The following is a 22,785-nucleotide window of genomic DNA, read 5'->3' as shown; positions in this document are numbered from 1 at the left end:
AGCGATGCCACTCCTCTGCAGACACCTTGCTCAAAGCAGGGATAACTTGGACATAATTCTTAATATCAGGTTTTAAACCAGATACCTTGGCTGGATCAAAGATTGGGAGGGCTTTAAACAGGTCAGTGGAAGGATGTCTCTCCATCACAGCCTGAAGCTTGGTAGAACATTGTGCCATTGCTTCTTTAAACATCTCAGAACAAGTGTACCGCTCATCGTCATTTAACTCCTTCATCTGCTCTCTGGTGCGGGGACGCCAGTCCTCAGCCTCTGCGGTGCGCCCATACTCAAACAGCATGCTGAGGTCCTCTAGCTGACTGAAGATGGTGGCAGCCACGGGTCTGGAGGTTTCTTCAAGCTTGACCAGGGTGGCAAGTATATCGGAGCTATGCTCAACAATGAAGGTGGCCTGGATTTTCATGAGTTTTCCGTTCTGCTCTAACAGAACTCTAAGATCCCGCACAGCTTTAGAGGACAGTGGCAGCGTTTGGATGAAGCCATGCAAAATATCAATGTTGTCTGCCAGATATTGCACAGCTTTTATCCAGGAACCCCATCTTGTCTGGACAGCAAACACTGGCATGAGAGGAGACAGACCCTGCTGCATCATGAAGGCCCTCAATTCAAGACGACGCTGGGGTGACTGGCAGAAAACACGCTTTACCAAACCACACATCCGGTTCAGTTCTTCAAATGTCTCTGGAAACACTGCTAAAACTAACTGCAGAAGATGTGCAAGACAGGTGACATGTACGGCATTGGGAAAGAGGCCATAGAGAATCGTGTTATATGCTTTTTTCATATAACTTGCAGAATCTGTGACAAAAGCCCATACATCATTAAAATCAATGTGGTTGGAGTTAAGACAGGAGATGACAGCCTGCGATACGGTGCTGAAATTAACCCGATCCAAAAAAATGAGATCTGCTGCAACAGGTGGCTTGCCCACTGGCTGGAGGAGAATAGCAAGAGCACAACGTCCGCAAGCATCTGTTGTTTCATCTGCAATTACATAAACAGGACTTCCATTTACAGCCTGCTTGATGTCCTCCAAATACTGAGGAAATAAGTGTGGAAGATAATCAGAGCGTAGGTGAGATGGAGCTGGAATTGACCCTCCCTGTTTGCAGTACTTCTGTAAAAATGAGGAAAATTTTGAGGTTTTTTCCAGAGGGATGTCGGCTTCAATGAAGGTCTTTATGAAATCATAAATGAACTCCTTTCTTTCAGCTGTAGATGGAGTCTTAGACATACAGGAGGCCAATGTCTGTGTTCTGAATGATGCTGAGGGGTTAAAAAGTATTTTATTATTTGAGGGGGCTATTTTAATTCCAAAGCCAAGGGAACTTTATCAGGATGCATAGTATCTGGAGAACATTTATTTATTTACGATGCATTATTCATTCACAAAGAGAATTGATGCCCTTGAAGGTTAGAGTTTTCCTCATTTTATTGATTAAGGCATTAAGATTTCCAAAAGATGATTTTGTATTCCTCTTTTAAGTCAACTTTAGCATGGTGTTCACTTATAATAAGCACTGAATGTGTATGTGTGTGATTGTGTGTGTGTGTATGTGTGTGTGTACACCGTTCAAAAGTTTGGGGTCGGTACGATTTGAAATGCATTTAAAAGAAGTCTCTTCTGCTGTGTGGCACAACAGAGGTTTACTGGTTAAATAAAATAATGTGAAATGGTTTGATTTTACTTAAAACATTTATAATAAATAAATATAGTACTATTAGCCTATAAATATTACTTTGAAAAGTACGTTCGATTGTACAATATTAGTATATTTCTGTGATCATTAATATTCATCAAGTTAAACCGAACTTTTATTTTGACGGGTTTCGGAGTGTATCTGATGCTGAAATGCTGAACGTCGTGTAATCAAATCTGCGGCACTCATTTACAGAGACTCGCAAAACTATCAGACTTTAATAGCAGTCTTTAATATTCACAGACACTAGTCAATATAGCGATTTGATATTATAATTGGCAGTGAGACAGAGTACGTTAGTTATTTATTTCCACTTTGCTCCGGTATTGCGGTAGCAATAAACACAAATAAACACCACCCAGCACTGTTCTCATCATGATTACTTTTTATTATTTTTCAACACAAAGAAAATAAAACTTTAAATAAACTTGCCAAGAGTACTCCTCTTTCTATTCGTGTGGCGAGCGGATTTGAGATGTTCCAGTGCCGTCTGTCGCCTCAGGTAATCAACGGAGTGTTGACAGGCTTTACAAAACATAACTCCGCCATCTTCATAAAAATCGTTTGCAAATTCTTTTGCTCTGTCCTGTGCCGTGATTTTTACAGACAAGTGACGTTTCCTTAATTCCTCCGCGTTCAGTTTTATTTTAGACATTTTCAACTTTCACTCTCTCATAAAATGTAAACAACAATCAGCGCACCCTACTAACGTTACACCCTCACAATCGCGCGCGCGCGCAGGTTGTAGCCTGTCAATGACGGACACTACAATCCGGGGGAAACTGCGGAAATCTGCGGAGGTTTCTGCGGGAGTCTGCGGGCGCGGATTCCGTGCGGGCCTGCTCATGAGGTAGGACTAGGCACTACAGAAGCTTGTATCTGCCACGGAATACAAAAGTTTATATCTCAAAATTCTGACTTTTTTTTTTCTTGAAATGTAACACACAAAAAAAGCCAGAATTGCAAGATATAAATTCAGAATTCTGAGAAAGATGTCACAACCGCAAGATGTAAACTCGCAATTCTGAAGAAAAAGTCAGAATTTCCGAGATGTAAACTCACAATTGTGAATTTTGCTACTTGGAATTCTGAGGAAAAAGTCTGAATTGCGAGGAAAAAGTCAAAACTGCGAGATTTAAAATTCAGAATTCCAAGAAAGTCGTCAAAACTGCGAGATATAAACACTGTAAAAAAATTCTAACCTATCTAGTGACTGGTCACATCAAAATTTTTCAATTGGCCCAAGTGAAATTCTGTAAATGATAAAATTAAATTTACAGATTTTTCACTTGGGCCAATTGAAAATTTTAGATGTGACCAGTCACTAGAAAAGGGAGGTTAGAATTTTTTTACAGTGAACTTAGAATCCTTTAAAAAAAAAAGTCAGAATTGTGAGAAAGTCAAAACTGTGAGATGTAAACTCAGAATTGTGAGATATGACCTCAGAATTCCGAGAAAGAAGACAAAACTCAAAATGTAAACTCAGAATTCTTTTTTTTTTTTTTTTTTTACATCAGAATTGTATGTAAACTCAGAATTCTAAAACTCAGTTCTAATTGTGACCTTTTGTCTCTCGAGTTTATATCTCAAAATGTAATAAATTAAATAGAATAAAAAATAAGAAAGGTATTTGTGACTTTTTTAAAATTCTGATTTTTTTCCCCTCACAATTCACAATTCGATTTTTATTCCGTGGCGGAAACAAGCTTCCAAAATATGGAGATTGCTAAATGGGGTACAGAAGGGTAAGATGTGTCAGTAGGTAAGCTGTCTCGCCCCCTAAATTTGCATTATTTGTCGCATCATCATTTATTATTATAGAAAGGGCACTCATATACAGCTGGCTGTAAAATATTTTTTTATGCAGTCCATTTATGCTTGTAAATTGTGTAAAACCATGTACATTAAATATTAAAAGAAGCATTTCCCTACAGCTGTGGGGTAAAATGTTTTATCAGATGTTTAAGGTAAGATGTATCAGTGACTAGAGAAATTCTATAACAAAATGTTGAAAAATTACATAAGGACAATCAAGTCGTATTTCCCATGCTGAGTTAAATGATTTGATTCTAACACAACATCTAGAGGCTTATGTTGAGTACAATGGGATGTCCTTCATGCAGACAGAAGGAATTTCTCAGAGAACTCTTGCCACGCAGTAAGATGCTGTGTAAATGTCTAGTTTTATCTTAGAATAAACTGAACCTTTACAGAACAGAATTACCCAAATTAATTTTAACTTGTAAATGAACTAGCATTCCACTCAAACCCTGAATATTTCTGCTCCTAAGTTGACTAACTAGAGCATTGATTGGTTCTCTGCCTTTTTGACTCAAAGGCCCCCCATTTTCTGCTTTAATTTTGACAATGCTGATTCCAGAGGATTCAAGATTGGATGGATAAATAGGGATTTCATTTCTTAAACAACCATGTAGGAAGAGACATCATGGCCAAGATCTTGACCAAAAATTGATGCACCTCTTGATGGAAATAACATCACAACATTTATTTCCATCAAGAGGTGCATCATTTTTTGGTCCAGATCTTGTACTGACAATGCAAGAGTCCAGCGCTCTGTAAAGTCTCCTCCAGCACATCCCAAAGACTTTCACTGAATTTAAGGTCTGGCCTCTGAGGAGACGATTCATGCGTGAAAATGATTCTTCATGATCCCTCCCAACCATTATTACACAATTTGAGCCTGATGAATCTTGACATTGCCATCCTGGAATATGGCCATGATGTGTCTTCCTACATGGTTGTTTAAGAAATGAAAAGCTACACACTCCATCCGTTAGAGTTAGAAGAACTGTCGCCAAACATATAACATGCTAGAAACATAATAATCACTGCAATAATGATCCAATCACAGACTCTTAAACATTTGCCTATTTAAATACAAACAGTCTCCATAATTTGTTTTTGCAAGATAGATGGATAGATAGAAACGGATTTTTTTAGCATTATAATGAAGTTAAAATAACCCCCTTGAAAGTTTGCTGAACCTGATTGAGAACCACTGTCGGAGTAGAACTACCTGCAGATATAATGGATGATTCAGTTTTCTTACATAACAAAATGACAGCAGTTTAAGATTAATAATAGAAACACTGGAACTCTGGCGCATCTAAACCACACTTGCTGTGCAGATGCAGATCTGTGTGGACGGCAGCTTTTCTGAAGCCTACAACACCCTTTACATCCTTGATGCTAATATATTTTAAGTGCTTCAGTAAGTTCCTTATCTATACATCTTAGACTTAGATGGTCGCTTCCCCATGCACACAAAAACATCATAACAGAAGTCATTGTTGTGAAAGTGTTTGAGCAACATTTAATACTTATACTTTCATGTTATTATCATCCACCATACGTAAACTCATTATTGTACGCAATAGTATTTTCAGTACTTTACCTTTATGCATTATCATAGTCATCAATATTCATAATTTATATTCACATTTTCATCTGTATCATTATACAATGAAGTTGACCTGGTATCACTCAAAAGACAGTGGAACTGAGAGGAAATCAATCACATTTTCATGCCATGTTTTATCATCTCTTATGAATTGTTTCAGTCTTGACACACACACACACACACACACACACACACACACACACACACACACACACACACACACTGTCTCTCTCTCTCTCTCCAATTCCTCTTGCTATCCCATCTTTATTATTTTGGAAAAGAAATAGAGAGTGATGAATCTATAAGAATAATAATTTAACATTGGAGAAAAAAACACAACCAATAAATTACTCCTTTAAACCCACATCTAGCATTGCTACAGTTACTTCTCTGTGAGAGACAGCTGTAGTATCCTCTCCAGCTCATCCTCCTCTTCCCTCCACTTCCTTTAGGGAACAAAAGGAGGAATGTTATTGGCTGATACAAATGAGGAGAAACATAAACTGTTCCACGTTTTATATTAATTTGAATAGTTACGTTTATTCTCTATTGAACTCATGAGATGATGTGGTAAGTGGAAAATCGCTCACATTAAGGGGGCTGTTTACACAACACTGTTTTGAACTAAAAACTTCTGGCCTTTCATTTACACAAGCGTTTTGGGGGCTTGAAAACGCAAACTTAAAAAAAAGAAGAAAAAAAGAAAGTTTTTAAGTGCTAGTTTTTGAAAACATTACCGTTCTCGTCTCCGTGTAAACTACAAAAACGCACTTGGTTACTTAAGTAACCTCGGTTCCCTTAGAGATAAGGGAACGAGTACTGCGTTGTAAACGCTGTGGGAAAACTCCTTTTCTCGAGAATATTGAAGCCTTTATTTTAAAACGCATTGCAGCTGCACAGCGAGAACATCATAGCTCGCGCGAGTGAGCTGATTGGCTGTGCTGCGGCAAATGCACAAACCTATGGCGAATGAGCAGAAGCGCGCGATCCAATAGGAGCACTTGGCGCCCTGCCAGACTCAAGCGTGCCAATTTACACGTGACAAGAGAGTATAAATTGAGAGAAAATTCGCCATATGACAGGTCTATATCGACTAAAGCGAAACACCTGATATGAGCGAAACAGCACGGCAAGGCAACGCAGTACTCGTTCCCTTATCTCTAAGGGAACTGAGGTTACGTAAGTAACCAAGTACGTTCCCTTATGAGAACGTTCTCTCGTACTGCGTTGTAAACGCTGTGGGAACCCATTTTATAACGCCGTGCTATTCGCTTGTGACTTCTCTGAGAATCCAGGGAGCCCCAGGACTATTACAGAATAGTCTGAATATCACAGACCGGAGCGTCGGGTCTAAAATGATATGCAAGTATAAAGTGAAGCACAAAGCCACTCAGAAATCAGTATAGGGCTGGGTCGACAGAGCCAGGGACCTAGAATATTATTCCCACATATAAATGAAGTCACAACAGTGTGTCTGAGTTCCACACCGGCCTGGGTCCATAGAGCCAGGGTCTAGATGGAGAGAACTCATGCCTGCAGAGCAGGAACCTCTAGGTTATAAAACCTTGCAAATGTGGACGGAGCGGACAAGCCGGCCGCCGCACAAATATCTTCGATAGGAACTCCACTGGACCATGCCCAAGAGGAAGCCATGCCTCTTGTGGAGTGAGCTCTTACACCTATGGGACACGGGAGGCCCAGTGAGGTGTATGCCAGAGCAATAGCATCGACTATCCATCTAGATAGCGTAAGTTTTGTGACCGGCAGCCCTTTGGTGCGGCCCCCGAAACAGACAAAGAGCTGTTCGGACTGTCTGAAAGAGGCCGAACACTCCAAATATATTCTCAGAGCTCTGACGGGGCAGAGCGTGAGAGCACGGTCTTCTCCCGAAACTGGGAGGGTGGATAGCGAAATAACCTGGGCTCTGAACGGTGTTGAGAGCACCTTTGGTACATATCTGTGTCTTGGTTTAAGGACGACTTTAGAGTCAACGCCAGTGCCAACAGCAGGGCGGTTTTAAGAGAGAGAGGTCTTAAATCAACCGACTGAAGTGGCTCGAAGGGAGGCCCCTTAAGAGCCCCTAGGACCAAAGAGAGGTCCCAAGCCGACACTGAAGGTGGCCGAGGCGGGTTAAGCCTTCTGGCTCCTTTAAGGAAGCGAACTATGAGGTCGCTTTTTCCTAAGGATGAGCCGGCCACCAGCACATGGAAGGCTGCGATAGCTGCCACGTATACTTTGAGCGTGGAGGGGGAACGTCCCGCGTCCAGTAGCTCTTGGAGAAAGGAAAGTACCGTTGGTACTTCGCAAGTGTGTGGGTCGAGGTTCCAAGCTAAACACCAGCTAGAGAACACTGACCATTTAAGGTGGTAGAGACGTCTAGTAGACAGAGCTCTAGCCTCCATAATGGTATTCAGGACACCTTCTGGGAGGTCCCGGGGTACCCGATGAGTGGCCATGCATGGAGGGCCCACAAATCGGGACGGGGGTGCCAGATAGTCCTGTTTGCCTGCGCAAGGAGGTCACTCCTCAGCGGGATTGGTCACGGAGCTGTCACAGACAGTTGCATTAGCTCTGGGAACCAAATCTGGGTTCGCCAGAGGGGGGCTACCAGTAGGACTGCGCAGTTGGTGTTCCTGATCCATTCGATGACCTGGGGGAACGCATAAAGGGGGAAGCTGGGCCACTCATGGGCCAGCGCGTCCCTGTTCTTTGAGAAGAAGATTGGGCAGTGACAGTTGTCTTCTGAGGTGAAAAGGTCCACCTCTGCCTTCCCGAAGACCTCCCATAGCAGGAGAACCATCTGGGGGTGGAGTGACCATTCTTCTGGGGGAACATTGCCCCGAGAAAGCATGTCTGCTCCTGTGTTCATCGTGCCCGGCACGTGAGCTGCCCTGAGTCAGCGCAGGTTGGTTGGGACCAGGTTGCGGGACCTGAGGCCGCCCTGGCAATTTATATAGGAGACCACTGACATGTTGTCCGTGCGGACCAAGACGTCCCGCCAGATACGGGAGGAAGGTTTTTAGGGCTAGAATACCGCTCTCATCTCGAGGCAGTTGATGTGTAGGCGTTTCTCCGAGCTCGACCAGAGGCCGGAGGCAGACCTGCCCTCGTACAGGGCTCCCCAACCGAGGTTGGAAGCGTCTGTCGAAATGACCCTCCTCTCTGAGACCAAACCCATGCTCACACCCTGCTGGTACTAGCTGGTGTTTTTCCAGGGGTCCAGAGCTCTGATACAGCGCTGGTCCACCCTGATCTTCAAAAGTTCCGAGCGCCATGCATGGGGTGGTACTTGAGGTGCTAGCCACAGCTGAAGAGGACGCATTTGCAGTAGGCCTAGTTGGAGTACTGATGATGCTGACGCCATAAGGCCCAAAATCCTCTGAAACGTTCGGAGGGGTACATAGGAGCCCTCTTTGAACGACGCGGCGAGCCGCTGAATTGACAGAGCCCGGACCGAGGTGGGCCATGCTCTCATAAGTACGGAGTCGAGAACTGTACCCAGGAACGTGATACGTTGGCTGGGAGACAGTATACTCTTGGAAAAGTTTACCTTGAGCCCGAGACATTCCAGATGGCTGAGGAGCCAGGTTTTGTGAGTATGGGACTCCGCCTCTGACTGGGTCAGTATGAGCCAGTCGTCGAGGTAGTTCAGAATGCGCTGTCTCAGGGGGAAGAGAGCTGCATCCATGCACTTCGTGAATGTACGAGGCACCAGTGCCAGTCCAAATGGTAGGACTGTGTACTGATATATCTGCCCCTCGAAGGTGAATCTCAAGAATGGCCTGTGGTGGGGGTTCACTTGGATGTGAAAGTACGCGTCTTTTAGATCCACTGAAAAGAACCAGTCTCCTGGGTGAATTTGCGCTAGGATATGTCTGGTTGTAAGCATTCTGAGTGGCCGTGACATGAGGGCCTTGTTCAGATGTCTGAGATCTAAAATGGGTCTCCAGCCACCGTCTTTCTTCGGAACGAGAAAATAACGACTGTAAAACCCCGACTCGCTTTGTGATGCGGGGACTATCTCGATAGCCCCTTTCGCCAGCAGACATGAAACCTCGGTGCAGAGGACATGAGCTATGGTGCTCCTTACCGTGGTTTGTATAATAGTGCTAAAGCGCGGTGGTCTGCGGGCGAACTGAAGCGAGTAGCCGCGCTTTATAATGTTCATCACCCAATCTGAGACTCCGGGGATGGCCTGCCAAGCCAGAGCCCGATGAGCCAGAGGTAAAATCACATCTGACGGTGGAATTTTCTCTCAATTTATACTCTCCTGTCATGTGTAAATTGGCGCGCTTGAGTCTGGCAGGGCGCCAAGCACTCCTATTGGATCGCGCGCTTCTGCTCATTCGCCATAGGTTTGTGCAGTTGCCGCAGCACATCCAATCAGCTCACTCGCGCGAGCTATGATGTTCTCGCTGTGCAGCTGCAATGCGTTTTAAAATAAAGGCTTCAATATTCTCGAGAAAAGGAGTTTTCCCACACCGTTTACAACGCAGTACGAGAGAATGTTCTCGTAAGGGAACTAGAATTTGTGAAATAGGTGACGCCATGCATATGTGTATTATGTGTTCAGTCTATAAGTGCGTAGTTTCTTTGCAAAGTGACATCGCCAACTACTGGCCTGGCATGAATAATACAGCCTTTTTAATCGTTTTCGTGTATCCATGTGAACGAGATCATTTTGACAACGTTGTCGTTTGTACACGAAACTTTTCAAAATCGCCAAGGAAAACCGTTAAGGTTTTTAGAACATCATTGTTGCCACAATGAAAATACGAAATACAATTCGTATTTTCGTATTCGAAAAACTATATTTGTGTTTTTGACTAATATAGATTCTTAGAAACTGACATATTGCATATAAATAATGCTGCAAGTGAAAAAAGAAAAAGTAAGTAAAAAAAAAAAACATATAATGTTATAGGGACAAAAATGTGAAGTAAATGTTCTTGTCATGTTGAATATAGTGCAACAAAACAAAACAAAACATTATTTAAAAATGAGGCTTTGTGTCAGGAGTCTATGATGCCTTGAAACTAGAGGTCAACCGATAGTGTGTTTTACCGATAACGATAAGTAGGTTTGCCCACGCTGGCCGATAAACAATTAATCAACCATACGTTTTTTAAATGGATACTGAAGGAAAACAAACATAACACATAAAATTGTGCTGACCTTCATTGCAAAAATGTAGCAACAGTACTGAACCATGAAAATGTACTGTACTTTTTAAATATAAAAAATATATATATTAATTATACCTTGATCATTCATGTTAGTTCATAGTGACAAGAGTTTAAGAGACAACTTAAAAATATAAAAATGTATTAGTAAATGTTGAAATAAACAATGAACAATACTTTTATTAACCTTAGTTAATGTTGCAAACAGACTCATAAAGTGTTACTATTTCATATAAATCCAAATAGTCATGCTTAAAGACGGCCATCTTTAAATATCTACACACAAATGCCATACACATATGTAGCCTATACTGTATGTATACTCACACTTTATTTGCTTTTATTTTAGAATACTTGATTATCTATTCAAAATAACAAAATATGTATTACAGTGATGATAAAAAACCCAAACTGAAATCGAATGCGTTTTATATGTTTGTCGGCTGCATGAACATCAGTTTGCTTTCTCATGTCACTAGCTTTAAATATGCAACTTCGCTGCATAACGAATGCATTAAAGCGACCAGCTGGATATAAACTAATGCAAATAGATGGTAACAATCATGACAGTAAACATTTGGGTTGGACTTGCGTGTGTTTTTGTCACATTGTTCCTTCCCTCTGTACAGATAAAACGTTGTCGGGATAATTCCGGTTCACGTGGCTCCGTGGAAGCGATAAATAATTTGTACACATTTTTAAGGCCAGACAAGTAGTTTGTTGAGGGTTGGTTTGTAAAGAAGGACTACACACCCGCGCACATATACATTCAAACGCGCATACCTATAGACTAAACACGTGATGCAAATGTGCACGCCGTCAGCGTTTTTGTGGGTTTGCGTTTTTGAGGTTTGCGCAGAGATAACCTTTTTATTCCCTAAATTTTACAAGGCTTGCACCTTGGAATCTATTGCAGGGTTTGCGTTCTCAAGCCACCAGGCACTGTTTTGTGCGGATGAGCGGGCCGGAGCGCGTTGAGTGTTTCATTGTCTGTTTTAAATTCGCATCTGAAGTGTTCCGCTCACGTGTCAAAACAAACTCCACAAGGTGTCTGTGGTAGTTTTTTATTTCGCCTCTAGATGGCGGTCTGGTACTGTATAATGACAGCGCACCCTTCTCAGCCGCTCCAGTAACGGACGCAACACGAAAAAACTATCGGTATGGATGGAACAATCGGTTATCGGTGCAGATTAATCGGTCGGTCGACCTCTACTTGAAACCCTCAATAGGTTTGGGAACAGAGCTTATGTCTATGGATTCTGTCATTTCTGCTCCTACATCATTCGTACCTGTCTAACTCCTCTTGTTCTCTGCATGAAAGCTCCATTGCGATGCGTAGCTGTTCATCAAAACTGGTGGCCACGGCAAACGCTCCCGGCGCTCGAGGCTCGGCCAGTGAGCTGTAACACGGGGGTGAGTTGAGGGAGGGATCAGATGGGGATAACGGCAGGCCAGGATCTGACTCTCCACTCTCCCCTCCAACCAGTGACAAAGACAGAGATTCCTGAATCGCCCTATCAGAGAGACAGTCACATTTCAAAGCAGATGAACACCTGATATGCACATCCTCACACTCAATCTACACACTGTTGTTGATCCACACACCTCTCAAGCTGAGAGTCCTCCTCATAAAGCGGAGGCTGAGAAGATGGTCGAGTGTTAGTGAGAGCCTCCCATATGGTCACCTACAGAAAACACACAGGAAAAGAAAGAGAAATGAGGGAGTGGGTGGAAAGCAGTGGAGGGAATAATGAAAAGCTGATGTCTGCTAATTGTTTAGCATTGACTAATAATGATTAATATTCTGGCTTCTAGAACTACTTAATCGTGAAAAGTGTTAATTTCAGCATCTACTTAGATCTGTTCATGTTGCATTAACATGATTTTTGCAGCATTGAGCATTGCAAACATGCTCGTTGTGCACATGAATGGTTCAATTAAATTAATAACGACAAGTCAGGTTCCATCTGTGGATGCATTCTTGGTTACAGCACCAAAAAATCAGATGGTGGTTAAATAAATTAATCAGGAGATGATTATATAATTTGTTATGGTGGCTGGTTTATGGTAACAGCTTATTTTAGTAAAAAAAAAAAGGTTACTGTCCAAATATCTATAGTTACTAATCATGGAATGTTTTGTTTTTGCATGAACGTAACAGAAAAAATTGCTTTACAAGGTTACAGGGACACTTAAAAAAAATAAAAAAAAAAATTCTATTTTCACAGGTGTGTATATATATGTGTATATATATATCTCCACACCTGTGAAAATAGAATGAAATAAAGTACTACATTTATGTCTGGATTCTGTAATTTGCTGTATATATTACAATAATGTAATAATTGCAGAGCAGTATAGGTTTATGAGCAGCTTTACAGTAATTAACCTAAATCCGACTTTATTTTCGCCCCAAAAATAACATGTATTGATTATTTCACAGACATAAAGTGGAAAATACAGTTCTATTTGTAGGTATTTTGGATATCTACAGTAATTGAAAGATTTGATGCAAGAATTTTTTTTTTATCTAATCCAGAGATTTGTTCTCTCTCAAAATCAGAAATCAACAATCTTGTTTCCAGGCAGAGTGATAAAAAAAAAGTGCACCGACTCTGAGAAGTTGAGTGTAGCCAGCCAATCAGAATAGAGCTTGCCAGATCAAGAAAGTGCAATATACATCAGACAGTCTGAATGCTGGTCCATGGACATACCATCTGATAGATGCCAATACCTGGTCACTCTCTGTTCCCGCGTCCAGCAGGCTCTGCTGTATGGCGAACTGGAGTAAATTATCATCCTCATCTCTCATCGGTTCACTGCGGCCTGGTCCAAGTGTGGTGTATTCTGGGGGAGGCTCAAACACAGACGGGTCTACTTCACACTGCAGAGGAGGAGGAGTCTGACCTGAAAGCAGTGATGTGAGAGTGAACAACCAGCACAGTTACAGCCAGAGGAACTTGTGACCTGAACAGAAGAGATGCGTACCAGCCTCTGTGGCTCCTTGTGGAGATTGTACAGTCACAGAACTGACCGGCTCATCACAGCCACAAAGATTGCTGAATGTCACTCGAGCATTCAACACGTGGAAGAGAGGAATTTCTAAGAGTAAGGACATGATTAAAGTCAATTTATGCTATTTTACAGGTTCCTAATTTTGTTTTGGAGGTCTCCTACAATAGGTTTACATGCATCCAAGGTCAAAAAACACTTTCATTTTCTCATAATATACAGTGTAGCATCACGCCTTTTCTCACAGTGTCTGAAACGGTTCGATAAAGCATTCAGTCTCTCTAACCCCCTTTTTTTCACTCTGCTCTGATTGGTCAGATGGCCAAGTCTGCTATGATTGGTCTACAAGTGTTTGAGGGTCAAAGCAAATGTTGTTTGCGGGTAGCCAATGAAGACCGTTGGCTGGTATTATACAAATAAATAATTAGAAAAGTAAGACTGGAATTACTGAAACCTTGTTTCAGGAAGTTCAAAATCGCTTCTTTCTTTTAAAGAAACACGCTGACTTTTTGGGACTTTAGCTTATTCACCGTATCCCCCAGAGTTAGATAAGTCCATACATACCCTTCTCATCTCCGTGCATGCCGTAACTCTGTCTGACGCACCCACCGCTAGCCTAGCTTAGCACAAAGACTGCAGGTAAACGGCTCCAGCTAGCATACTAATCCCAATAAGTGACAAAATAATTTATGATAATGTATGTGATTTGTACAAATACAAATAATAAGGTCACATGAGGCACAGCCATCTTCTAACCGTATACATACTGGGAACTATATTCTCAGAAGGCGAAGCACTGCTACTTCTGCGGAGTGATTTGCTCGCAGCACCTGAGAAGCCCCGTGGTGAGGAGCAGAGAGTTCGCTCAGAGTTGGAGTAAATCACTCCGCAGAAGTAGCAGTGCGTTATTTCATGTATTACCAACAAGAAATGTTGGCGTTATTTTGTCACTTATTGGGAGCAGTATGCTAGCTGGAGCTGTTTATCTCCAGTCTTTGTGCTAAGCTAGGCTAGCGGTGGGTGCGTCAGATAGAGTTACGGCACGCACGGAGATAAGGGTATGTATGGACTTATCTAACTCTGGGGGATACGGTGAATAAGCTAAAGTCCCAAAAAGTCGGCGTGTTCCTTTAAACAGAGACAATAACTTAATTTATCTGCATTTTGATCTTTGAAACTTTCAGACCTTTTACATTCACAAACAGCCATATTACACACTACATGTAATATCTGAAAAAGCATAATAGGGGCACTTTAAATTTGCATTGGCAACAATCTTTGGTGTATTTCTGAGTAAAACAATATTTTAAATAAGATATCAAAAACAAATTGAATGTGCACAGATAAAGTTAATAACAATAAGACAAAAAACGTGTATTAAGAAATATTGTTGAATGTAATGTGTCTCTTCTTCTCACCTATCTTTACAGGAAAGCCAGGTGGTAGGCGTAGGGTGATGAAATCACGCAGCTTGGCAAAGTGGGCGTTAGATATGGCCATGAGGTCAATGATGGGCGTCACCTGCTCAGCCAGCGAGAGAGGATGAGCTTCACTCAACCACAGAGTGGCTTTAAACCTGAGAAAGACAGAGGTATAGAGACAAACCAAATATTCATAATTCACGTACAAACACTGTTCACTCATGGCACTTTGGAGTTACCTCTGCACTTTGCTGGTAAGCTCAATGGGCCGCCCAATATCTCTGCCGTTCAGATTAAACTCTGCATCGAAGTACTCCTCTGCTGTGATGGCTGTTGGGTTATGGGGACTGGCGCACTGAGAAACCTGACTCTACAAACACAATATACAAATGAAGTTTTTAAAGAACAGCATCTGTTTAAAAAAGAAATCTTTTGTAACATTATAAATGTTTTTATGTTTGATCAGTTTATGCATCCTTGCTGAATAAAAGTATTAATTATTATTTTTTTTATTTTTTTATCGAACTAACCCCAACATTTTTAATGGTAGTTTATATGTTTATTGAGTTTTTTTTTATGTTTGTGGTTATTTTTTAATCATTTTAATCATTTTTGGCATTACAGGGATTATTCAAAACAAATAAATAGAAAAGAAAAAAAAGGGAGGAAGAACATCACAAGTCAAACATACAAGCGAAACATTTTTTTTTTTTTTTTTTTATATTTAGTTATTTTAATTCCTAAATATATTATTACTTTATATTTTTAAGAATATTTTTAAAACAAAAATTCTAATAATAGTAAAAAAAAAAAATATATATATATATATATATATATATATATATATATATATTGAAAATGTAAATAACAAATAAAATGATATGCAAGTGACCACTGATCGCACTCACCCCAGTGCTAGAGACGTGTTGCTCAGCAATGCCGAGGAACGACTGTAGAGGAGTTCTAGATCCTGAAAGCACAGAGGAGGCCAGGAGTGTGTAGAAGGTGACCGTACAAAAGTCTCACACTGTATATTTATTAGTTAAATTGCCTGTCAGCAGCATTTTTCTAACTGTATGGGTTTATGTACCTTTACTCCTACACTTGTCCTGATCAGAAAGGTGTTCAGTCCGAGAACGTGTCACTAACTCCACATTACAGGCACTGTAAACCTACAATTATGTCATTATAAAAAGCAATTAGGGAGCCCATTTAGTCCCAGTGCACAGGTGTTTTCAGCAGGACTCAAAGTTAAAGGTGCAGTGAGCGATTTCGGTTACACTTTATTTTAAGGTGTCATTGTCACAGTGTAATTATATATTTACGTACTGAGTAATATTAATTAACTACATGTACTTACTATAGGGTTAGGGTAGGATTAGGATTTAGGTTAGTAGCATGTAATTATGCATAATTTACTGTTATTACTATGGTAAGTACATGTAACATATGTAACAAGGACACTGTAAAATAAAGTGTTACCGCGATTTCTGAGAAACGCCGTTGAAAATTTAAATCAACACCTAAACAAACAATTTTTGATAGATTTTTGTATATTTGCTCTGTGTGTGTGCTGAACAAAAATATTGTGTTTGTACTTATTCCTGGCTGTATAAACAGGATTAAAAAAAACGGACCAATCCACAGAGCACAACAGCACATATAGCCAATCAGCAGTAGGGGGCGTGTCCACTCGTGATGGGGGAGGAGAGATTGAGCAAGAGGGAGATTTGAAAAAAGACTGTAGAAAGAGAGGTGACTGAGAGACATTACAAAAAAAAGGTCAGAGGAATATAATTGATAGATGAAGGGTTACAATCAGGCAATAGTTTTAGGACCCCTGTTAATATTAGAAAAGATTTCCATGGCTGGAGAGACCAAAGTAGGAAGGCTGGAAAATGGACGCCGAGGTTACGTTGTTTCTGCTTTATATGTGAGTAACATATGTTACATAGCAACTCGGATATGCTGTCGTTGTTGTTGAATCACCGCTGATTCATCCATACTTGCTCAAGCTGAATGTTGCATAGCGTGTTGTTTCTTATTTGAGGGGCGGAGCAATAAAGGGAGGGCTTTGTTTGTTTGGGTGTCGATTTCAAATATGTTTCTCAGAAATCGCTTCCTGCACATTTAAATGCCGCTTAAAGTAAAAATTAAGACCCACCTTTGATTCATATCCACTTACAACCTCTGTCTTCTCTGAGCGCCATCCCCAAATCCCAGACTTATTTCTACAGTACAGCACAGAACAGAGAATTAAGTAAGAATTCCTCACAGACAGTAATTAATATCTGTGGGAAAACTCTTCCTGTACCTCTCAAAGGCAACGTTGCGTGTGTTGAGGTGAGTGGACACTATAGGTGAGGTGAGTCTCTGGGCCGTGTTCTCCTGTGAGGGCATCATGGCGGCGAGCAGTGAGGGAGTGTCGCGTGGAGACAGAGACAGCGGTTCTGTGTACACCACCTGCTTCTCGTGGTCCACCTCCATCACCATTGCCCCACTCTCTGCAAAATACACAAGCCACTTCAGACCCCTGAAGAGGACCTATTAAGCTTTCTTTGTGTGTAATGTTGCTGTTTGAGAATGAAAAAGGTCTGCAAAGTTACGAAGTCACTCCAAAGGGAGTTATTCTCTATATCAGTGCGCACTGTTTCTGAACTCCCTGAAACGCCTCGATTGTGGTCTTGAGTTTTCTTCCAGGAACGATCACGTCACTGTATTCCTCATTTAAATAATTCCCACCCAAGGCACAAGCATAATAAAGGGGTGGTTGAGTTGAGTTAGTAATGTTGAAACCTGTGGTTATGGTAAGAGGCGTGACATTTCTGAAACACACACCCAATCACAACACACTGATCCAGCCGACCAATCAGAGCACATTGCGCTTTTCAGAAGGAGGGGCTTCACAGAGACAGAAACTAAACAGAGTGTTACTGACAGACTGGGAAGAGAGGTGCTGCAACAATGTAAAATATGTGAAAATAATGTGTTTTTTTAAACACTCTACCTATTCTAGTAAACCCCAAAAAACAAAATCAAAACGTACATATGATAATATTGCCGCTTTAAAGACTCACCTCCACCTTTAAAGATGTAGCTGCGTCGGCCCTTAAGCCAGGTCATGTGCTCAAAGCCCAACAAAGTGGTGTCGACCCGCAAACATGAACCGCTTTTCCATACACGATACACATCGCTTGGACAAACTTTCGACACTAGAGGAACTGAGCAATTGAAAGAGAATGACAACTGACTGTCAGGAGCAATTGATCACAGGAGCTGTCCACGCATGTGGTGCTGAAACGGTTAAAGTTGCTATCTAGGGCAGTAGTGATCTACAGGGAAAGCGAACGAGTTTGTGGGTCTTTCCCAACACTTTAGCTCTTCAACTTACCCCAGCTAGTAAATTCCCATTTCATCTCCACATAGAAATCGCGTGCCTGCAGGAAAAGACAACAAGCTGGAATGCTTTCTGAGAGAGGATGTTGATTCAAAACAACATTGTACCTGATCGGTCAATTTCATATAGCGCATTTCACAATACACACCGTTTCAAAGCAGCTTTACAGAAAATCATGTTAATGATTATATTATTTTCCTAATGCCTTATCGCATTCAGCAGATTAGAACCGGGTGATAATACAGTTACATTTTGCAACAATATAAACAATCCTGCAGCCGCAATTTGCAATAAAGGTTGGATTTACTTATAGTAGTTGAGTTATTACTTTGTTATTTGTTCAATCAGGCGGTGTGTGTGCTTGTGCATCACCTGTCTGAGTTTGCTCAGAAGCTCAGGAATACCAGCCAGTCTCTCTGTGGCTCTTCTGAAGTCTCTGTACTGAAGGACCAGCTGCACCAGCTCAGGGTCTCCAGTGCTCACTGCTTCCTGCAAAACTGCACACACAATACAACACACCCGTGAGATATACTAAAGATGCGCGTGGTGGGAAAAATTTAAATTATACACTTAATTACTAATATTGACCTCTGTGTGATTTCAGACCTGTATTATTTTGTTTTTGTCTTTTCTGAGGAATAAAAAAAGATATTCTCCAGAATGAGAAGGCACTAGAAGTGCTTTTCCACAATGCTTCCATTTAAATTTAAAATATGAATAATACAATTCTATTTCTAATATTTATGGTTCATAAAGATGCTTAAAAGCTGTTAAATACCGTTTGTTTATTTTATTATAATTTTTTCATTAAATTTTCCTTTATTTAGCAAGGTTAAAAGCTGATTGAGATATTACAATACCAACCACAATACAATACAACACAATCTGAAATCACAGCAACAATTTAGCAAGAGATAAAACAGTTTTTAACCTACAACCTTAAATTAATTTATGATTGAAGCATGGACAACTTTAAAATATTTTGTAGATTATTTCAAGGAACAGAAGGATTGCACTTAAAATCTTTTTTTCCAAGCTCTGTTCACACCCAAGGAACATTGAGATTTAACAGGTTATTTGAGCAAAGATTAGAGTGTACATTTGAAGTGGATAAACTGAGAGAAAAATAAGGAGTTATTATATAAAAATCACTGCTGGATTTGAATTAAACATTACCAAAATTTCAACTTCTCCGCATGACCAGAGTAGGTAACTCAGCCTTGGCATAACAAACAATGATGTGCTTGACAACAACAACCAGTTATTGGTTTGATATAATATTCATTTTATAATAAAAAGCAAAATATGTAAAAAACATAGACAGTATGGTAAAAAAGAACTATAAAAGGGAGTGGAAATGGCAAATTAGCTAATGAGTGCTCCTCTGCTTCCATCTACTGGTTACAAAGGTAATTTCATGTCATTTTCATGTTAAGTGTTTGTTTTCTTAGCCTGACAAGCTAGCCTGGTTAAAACCAGACCATTCTCAGTAGTAACTGAGTTATGGTCTGGCAAAGCTTCATTAATAACTCATTTCCAAAGGGGCGTCACCAACGGACGTCGCTCAAATGCCTCTGGGCGCAATTGGATAGACCTAAAACCAATCAGAGCGATCGTCATCATGTAAAGCCATATGCTGCGTCCCAAGTTACACTACGCCATAAAAGTATGTACTCTTTTTGTGAAGAAAAGGTATTTACTTTTGAATGTGTAGCAAAAAAGTAGGCAAGCTTTGGGACATACTACTTTGTCATCTTTATCGGACAGATCTGTCGCATGTATCCTGTCATGTAAACTGCCCTGTCAATCATCTTGTCACAGTTAAAATCCTCTATTAAATCTAATTTAATTTCCTACGTTAATCACCAACGTTTCTGATTGGTGCCTCGATTTGGATGGATTAGAAATGGGCTTGAATGGGCTCTTTGCCAGACTACTTGCAGAGCAAATCTAAATTTGCCGGAAGTTTGTCTGGGTTTTCCCAGGCTACTGACAAGCCAGACCCACATTAAGATGTTGGGTCTGGGAACACACCATTGGCAGGGCTCAATCCGAGGGGCAGTATAAACGGTTGTCTTTCAAATTCCCTCTGCACGCAATAGAATAGCGCTACAACCAACCAGAGCGTTTTCCCACTTGCGGAGCTAGTTGATAGATTCAACTTTTGCCGTATCCGGTCGGCAAAACTCCGAACACATCTTCCTTTTTTAAGAATGACTTCAGTGCCGTTGTTGTGCCGAATTCCGACCCCCTGCCAAATTATTACCCCCCAGTTGAAGTTAGTACCTGACTGCCTAATCCTAACCCCTCCCCCACAACTAATCCTAAACCTACCAGTGCTAAGGGGGTAATAATTTGGTGGGGGTCGAAATTCGGCACAACACCGTTCTTTGTTCTTTTCTCAAAGAAAAGCTTAACTCCAAGTCTTCCAGAGTCGCGGCCAAAGCCGATTCGAAAGCCATCTTCTTTGTTTTCAAGTAGCAGGGAATTCACGCGGAACCGTCACAACTCTGCCATCATTTTGTTAAGCCCGCCCACCGACTCTATACATGATGGGATTGGCCTGACTAGACTTTGTTTTTTCCAGCTCGCAAGCCAACGGAGAGTTGCCAGACGACACTGGCTGCAAAATAAAATGTGCTGCCGCTAGGGGGCGTCTAGATTTCTAGGCTATTGTTTTCCACCAGGTGACAGGAATCCTCCACTAAACCATGGCACAGTTTCCACGTCTCCATGAATGAAAATGATAAATGTAGATCTTCTTTAAAGTTCATTTTACTGCAAAAATGTAGTTAAAAAGAATACCATTTAAAAATATAAAATATAGACAATCTAGACAATTGCAGTAATATAAAGTAAAGCTAGTCTATATTGTTAATCAATATTAATGAATATTAGTTTAGTTAGAAATGAATTAAATATGCAGGGATTAACTTGATAGGTGGTGTAGAACCTGTAGGCCTTTTCATGCCTACCCTGGTATACAAACAAAATGTAAAAAAAATTAAAAAAATTAAACTGATATTGAAATCCTACAATGGCCCCTGTTAGTGGTTAAAGTAGTTGATGAAATGGTTGCTGTACCTGTCCAGCCCTGTGTGCTGCTGTGTGTGGGATCAGCGTTGTGTCTCAGCAGGACCCGCGTGGACTCCAGGTGCCCGAGACACACTGACAGCTCGAGCGGCGTGCGCCCGCGCGCATCCAGCCGCTGCATCTCATGCTGCAACACACACACACACACACACATTAAAGAATAATACAAACATATTAACAGAGGGGAAAGCCCATGATTTAAAATCAAATAATAAATAGTTTAAACTACTCCATGCACCTGCTTTTCCTGAAGCTCTCGGTCCAGTTCTTGGTATTGATTGTTCCACACCAGATAATGTAAAGGAAACGCCTCTTCAGCCATTTCAGTGATGTTGGACTTAAGTTTTCTATATTTTATTTTACGTTGTCAAATTTTTTTTATTTGTTTGGTCGCCGAATAGGCTTTTAGAAAATGTTTGTTGGTCAGCGGCCACCTTTGCATCTAACGTTAACAGTTAAACAACACAAGCGTTTATTTACGGACCGTTTATTTCATTTAATGAGATGTGTCGTTTAATCTGCTCTGTGAATTAATTCCCTCAGTCCTCCAGATGTCTCATTTACACTCTTTACCGGACTGATTCGTGTGTTATTTTGCTGTAAATCCCTCCGTTTGCTGAAAATATCCTCTGACAGTTAAGCAAACAGCTGCTTAGCTAGCGAGGCTAAGTCAAAATATCTGCGAGTCTTTATAAAATATCCCCTTCAAGGCTAAAATGATTAAAAATTGAACGGTAAAAATAAGCGGCGCTCCGTTAAATGAGGTAAAATCGAGAGCATGGATGAGTTGGGGGTTTATTTGGAGTAAAGCATCCTTGAGTTAGCAGATAGCTTCCCATCATCCTCCTCATCATCATCATCAGGCTAGTGCTGGTAGAGCTCGCTGACACATGATGTTCTCACTGTCCACCGATAGAGAAAATGACTTGTTTCCATTATATTCCTGTCGGGCTGTAATGACCTGGTGGGGAAATGCAGATAAACCAGCGCAGACAGCAAGCGGAGGCCTAATTTCCACCCATGTCCATGTGAAAAATGCATCGGATGCAGGCTTGGCTGTGCTGAGACCCTCCTCATGCGCCTTGCTTCAGCATGGAGACTCATCTGAGATCAGACAGCAGCATGTGCAGAATATATAAACTCACCTGAGATCAGATGACATCACATGATGAATATTAAACTCATCTGAAATCAGACTGCATCATGACCACAATCTATAAGCTCATCTGAGATGAGCCAGGGGGGATCATGTACACACTTTTTTTTTTTTTAACCAGACAACAAATTCAGCTCGAGGTGTTGTCTGATCTCAAAGATTAATTTATTTGAAAACAAATAACATCAGATGGATTTGGCAAATTCATCAGACAGCACCAATTTATAACCTCATCTGAGATCAGACAGCACCTTAAACTGAATTTATAACCTCATCTGAGATCAGACAGCACCTTAAACTGAATTTATAAACTCCTCTAAGATCAGACAGCACCTTAAACTGAATTTATACTCAACTGAGATCAGAAAGCATCTTGATCTGAAT

At 40.9% G+C, this 22,785-nt stretch overlaps 1 protein-coding gene across 1 annotated transcript; it reads right to left on the bottom strand.

The window, feature by feature from the left end:
* Positions 1-5,024: 5,024 nt before the first annotated feature.
* Positions 5,025-22,353, bottom strand: ankrd13d (ankyrin repeat domain 13 family, member D). The gene is made up of 16 exons (XM_084429929.1): positions 21,484-22,353; positions 21,237-21,372; positions 18,525-18,649; positions 18,147-18,192; positions 17,833-17,976; positions 17,070-17,259; positions 16,920-16,986; positions 15,846-15,927; positions 15,664-15,725; positions 14,995-15,125; positions 14,753-14,910; positions 13,311-13,424; positions 13,057-13,229; positions 11,928-12,007; positions 11,612-11,836; positions 5,025-5,585 (listed from the first exon to the last, which is right to left on the bottom strand). Exons 1-16 carry the CDS (start codon positions 21,565-21,567, stop codon positions 5,522-5,524), a joined length of 1,881 nt encoding a protein of 626 aa, XP_084286055.1. The 5' UTR covers positions 21,568-22,353; the 3' UTR covers positions 5,025-5,521.
* Between the last annotated feature and the right edge of the window lie 432 nt (positions 22,354-22,785).

The sequence above is a fragment of the Rutilus rutilus genome, assembly GCF_951802725.1.
Source record: "Rutilus rutilus genome assembly, chromosome: 14".
Classification (NCBI taxonomy): Eukaryota; Metazoa; Chordata; class Actinopteri; order Cypriniformes; family Leuciscidae; genus Rutilus; species Rutilus rutilus.
This window is presented reverse-complemented; position numbering and strand designations above follow the sequence as displayed.

Coding starts and splice junctions, on each gene's coding strand:
- ankrd13d (XM_084429929.1), bottom strand. CDS start 21,567: ATGGCTGAAGAGGCGTTTCCTTTACATTATCTGGTGTGGAACAATCAA. Junction 17,977..18,146: donor ATGGGAATTTACTAGCTGGG/GTAAGTTGAAGA, acceptor TCAATTGCTCAG/TTCCTCTAGTGTCGAAAGTT. Junction 12,008..13,056: donor CGGGAACAGAGAGTGACCAG/GTATTGGCATCT, acceptor TGTTTTCTGTAG/GTGACCATATGGGAGGCTCT.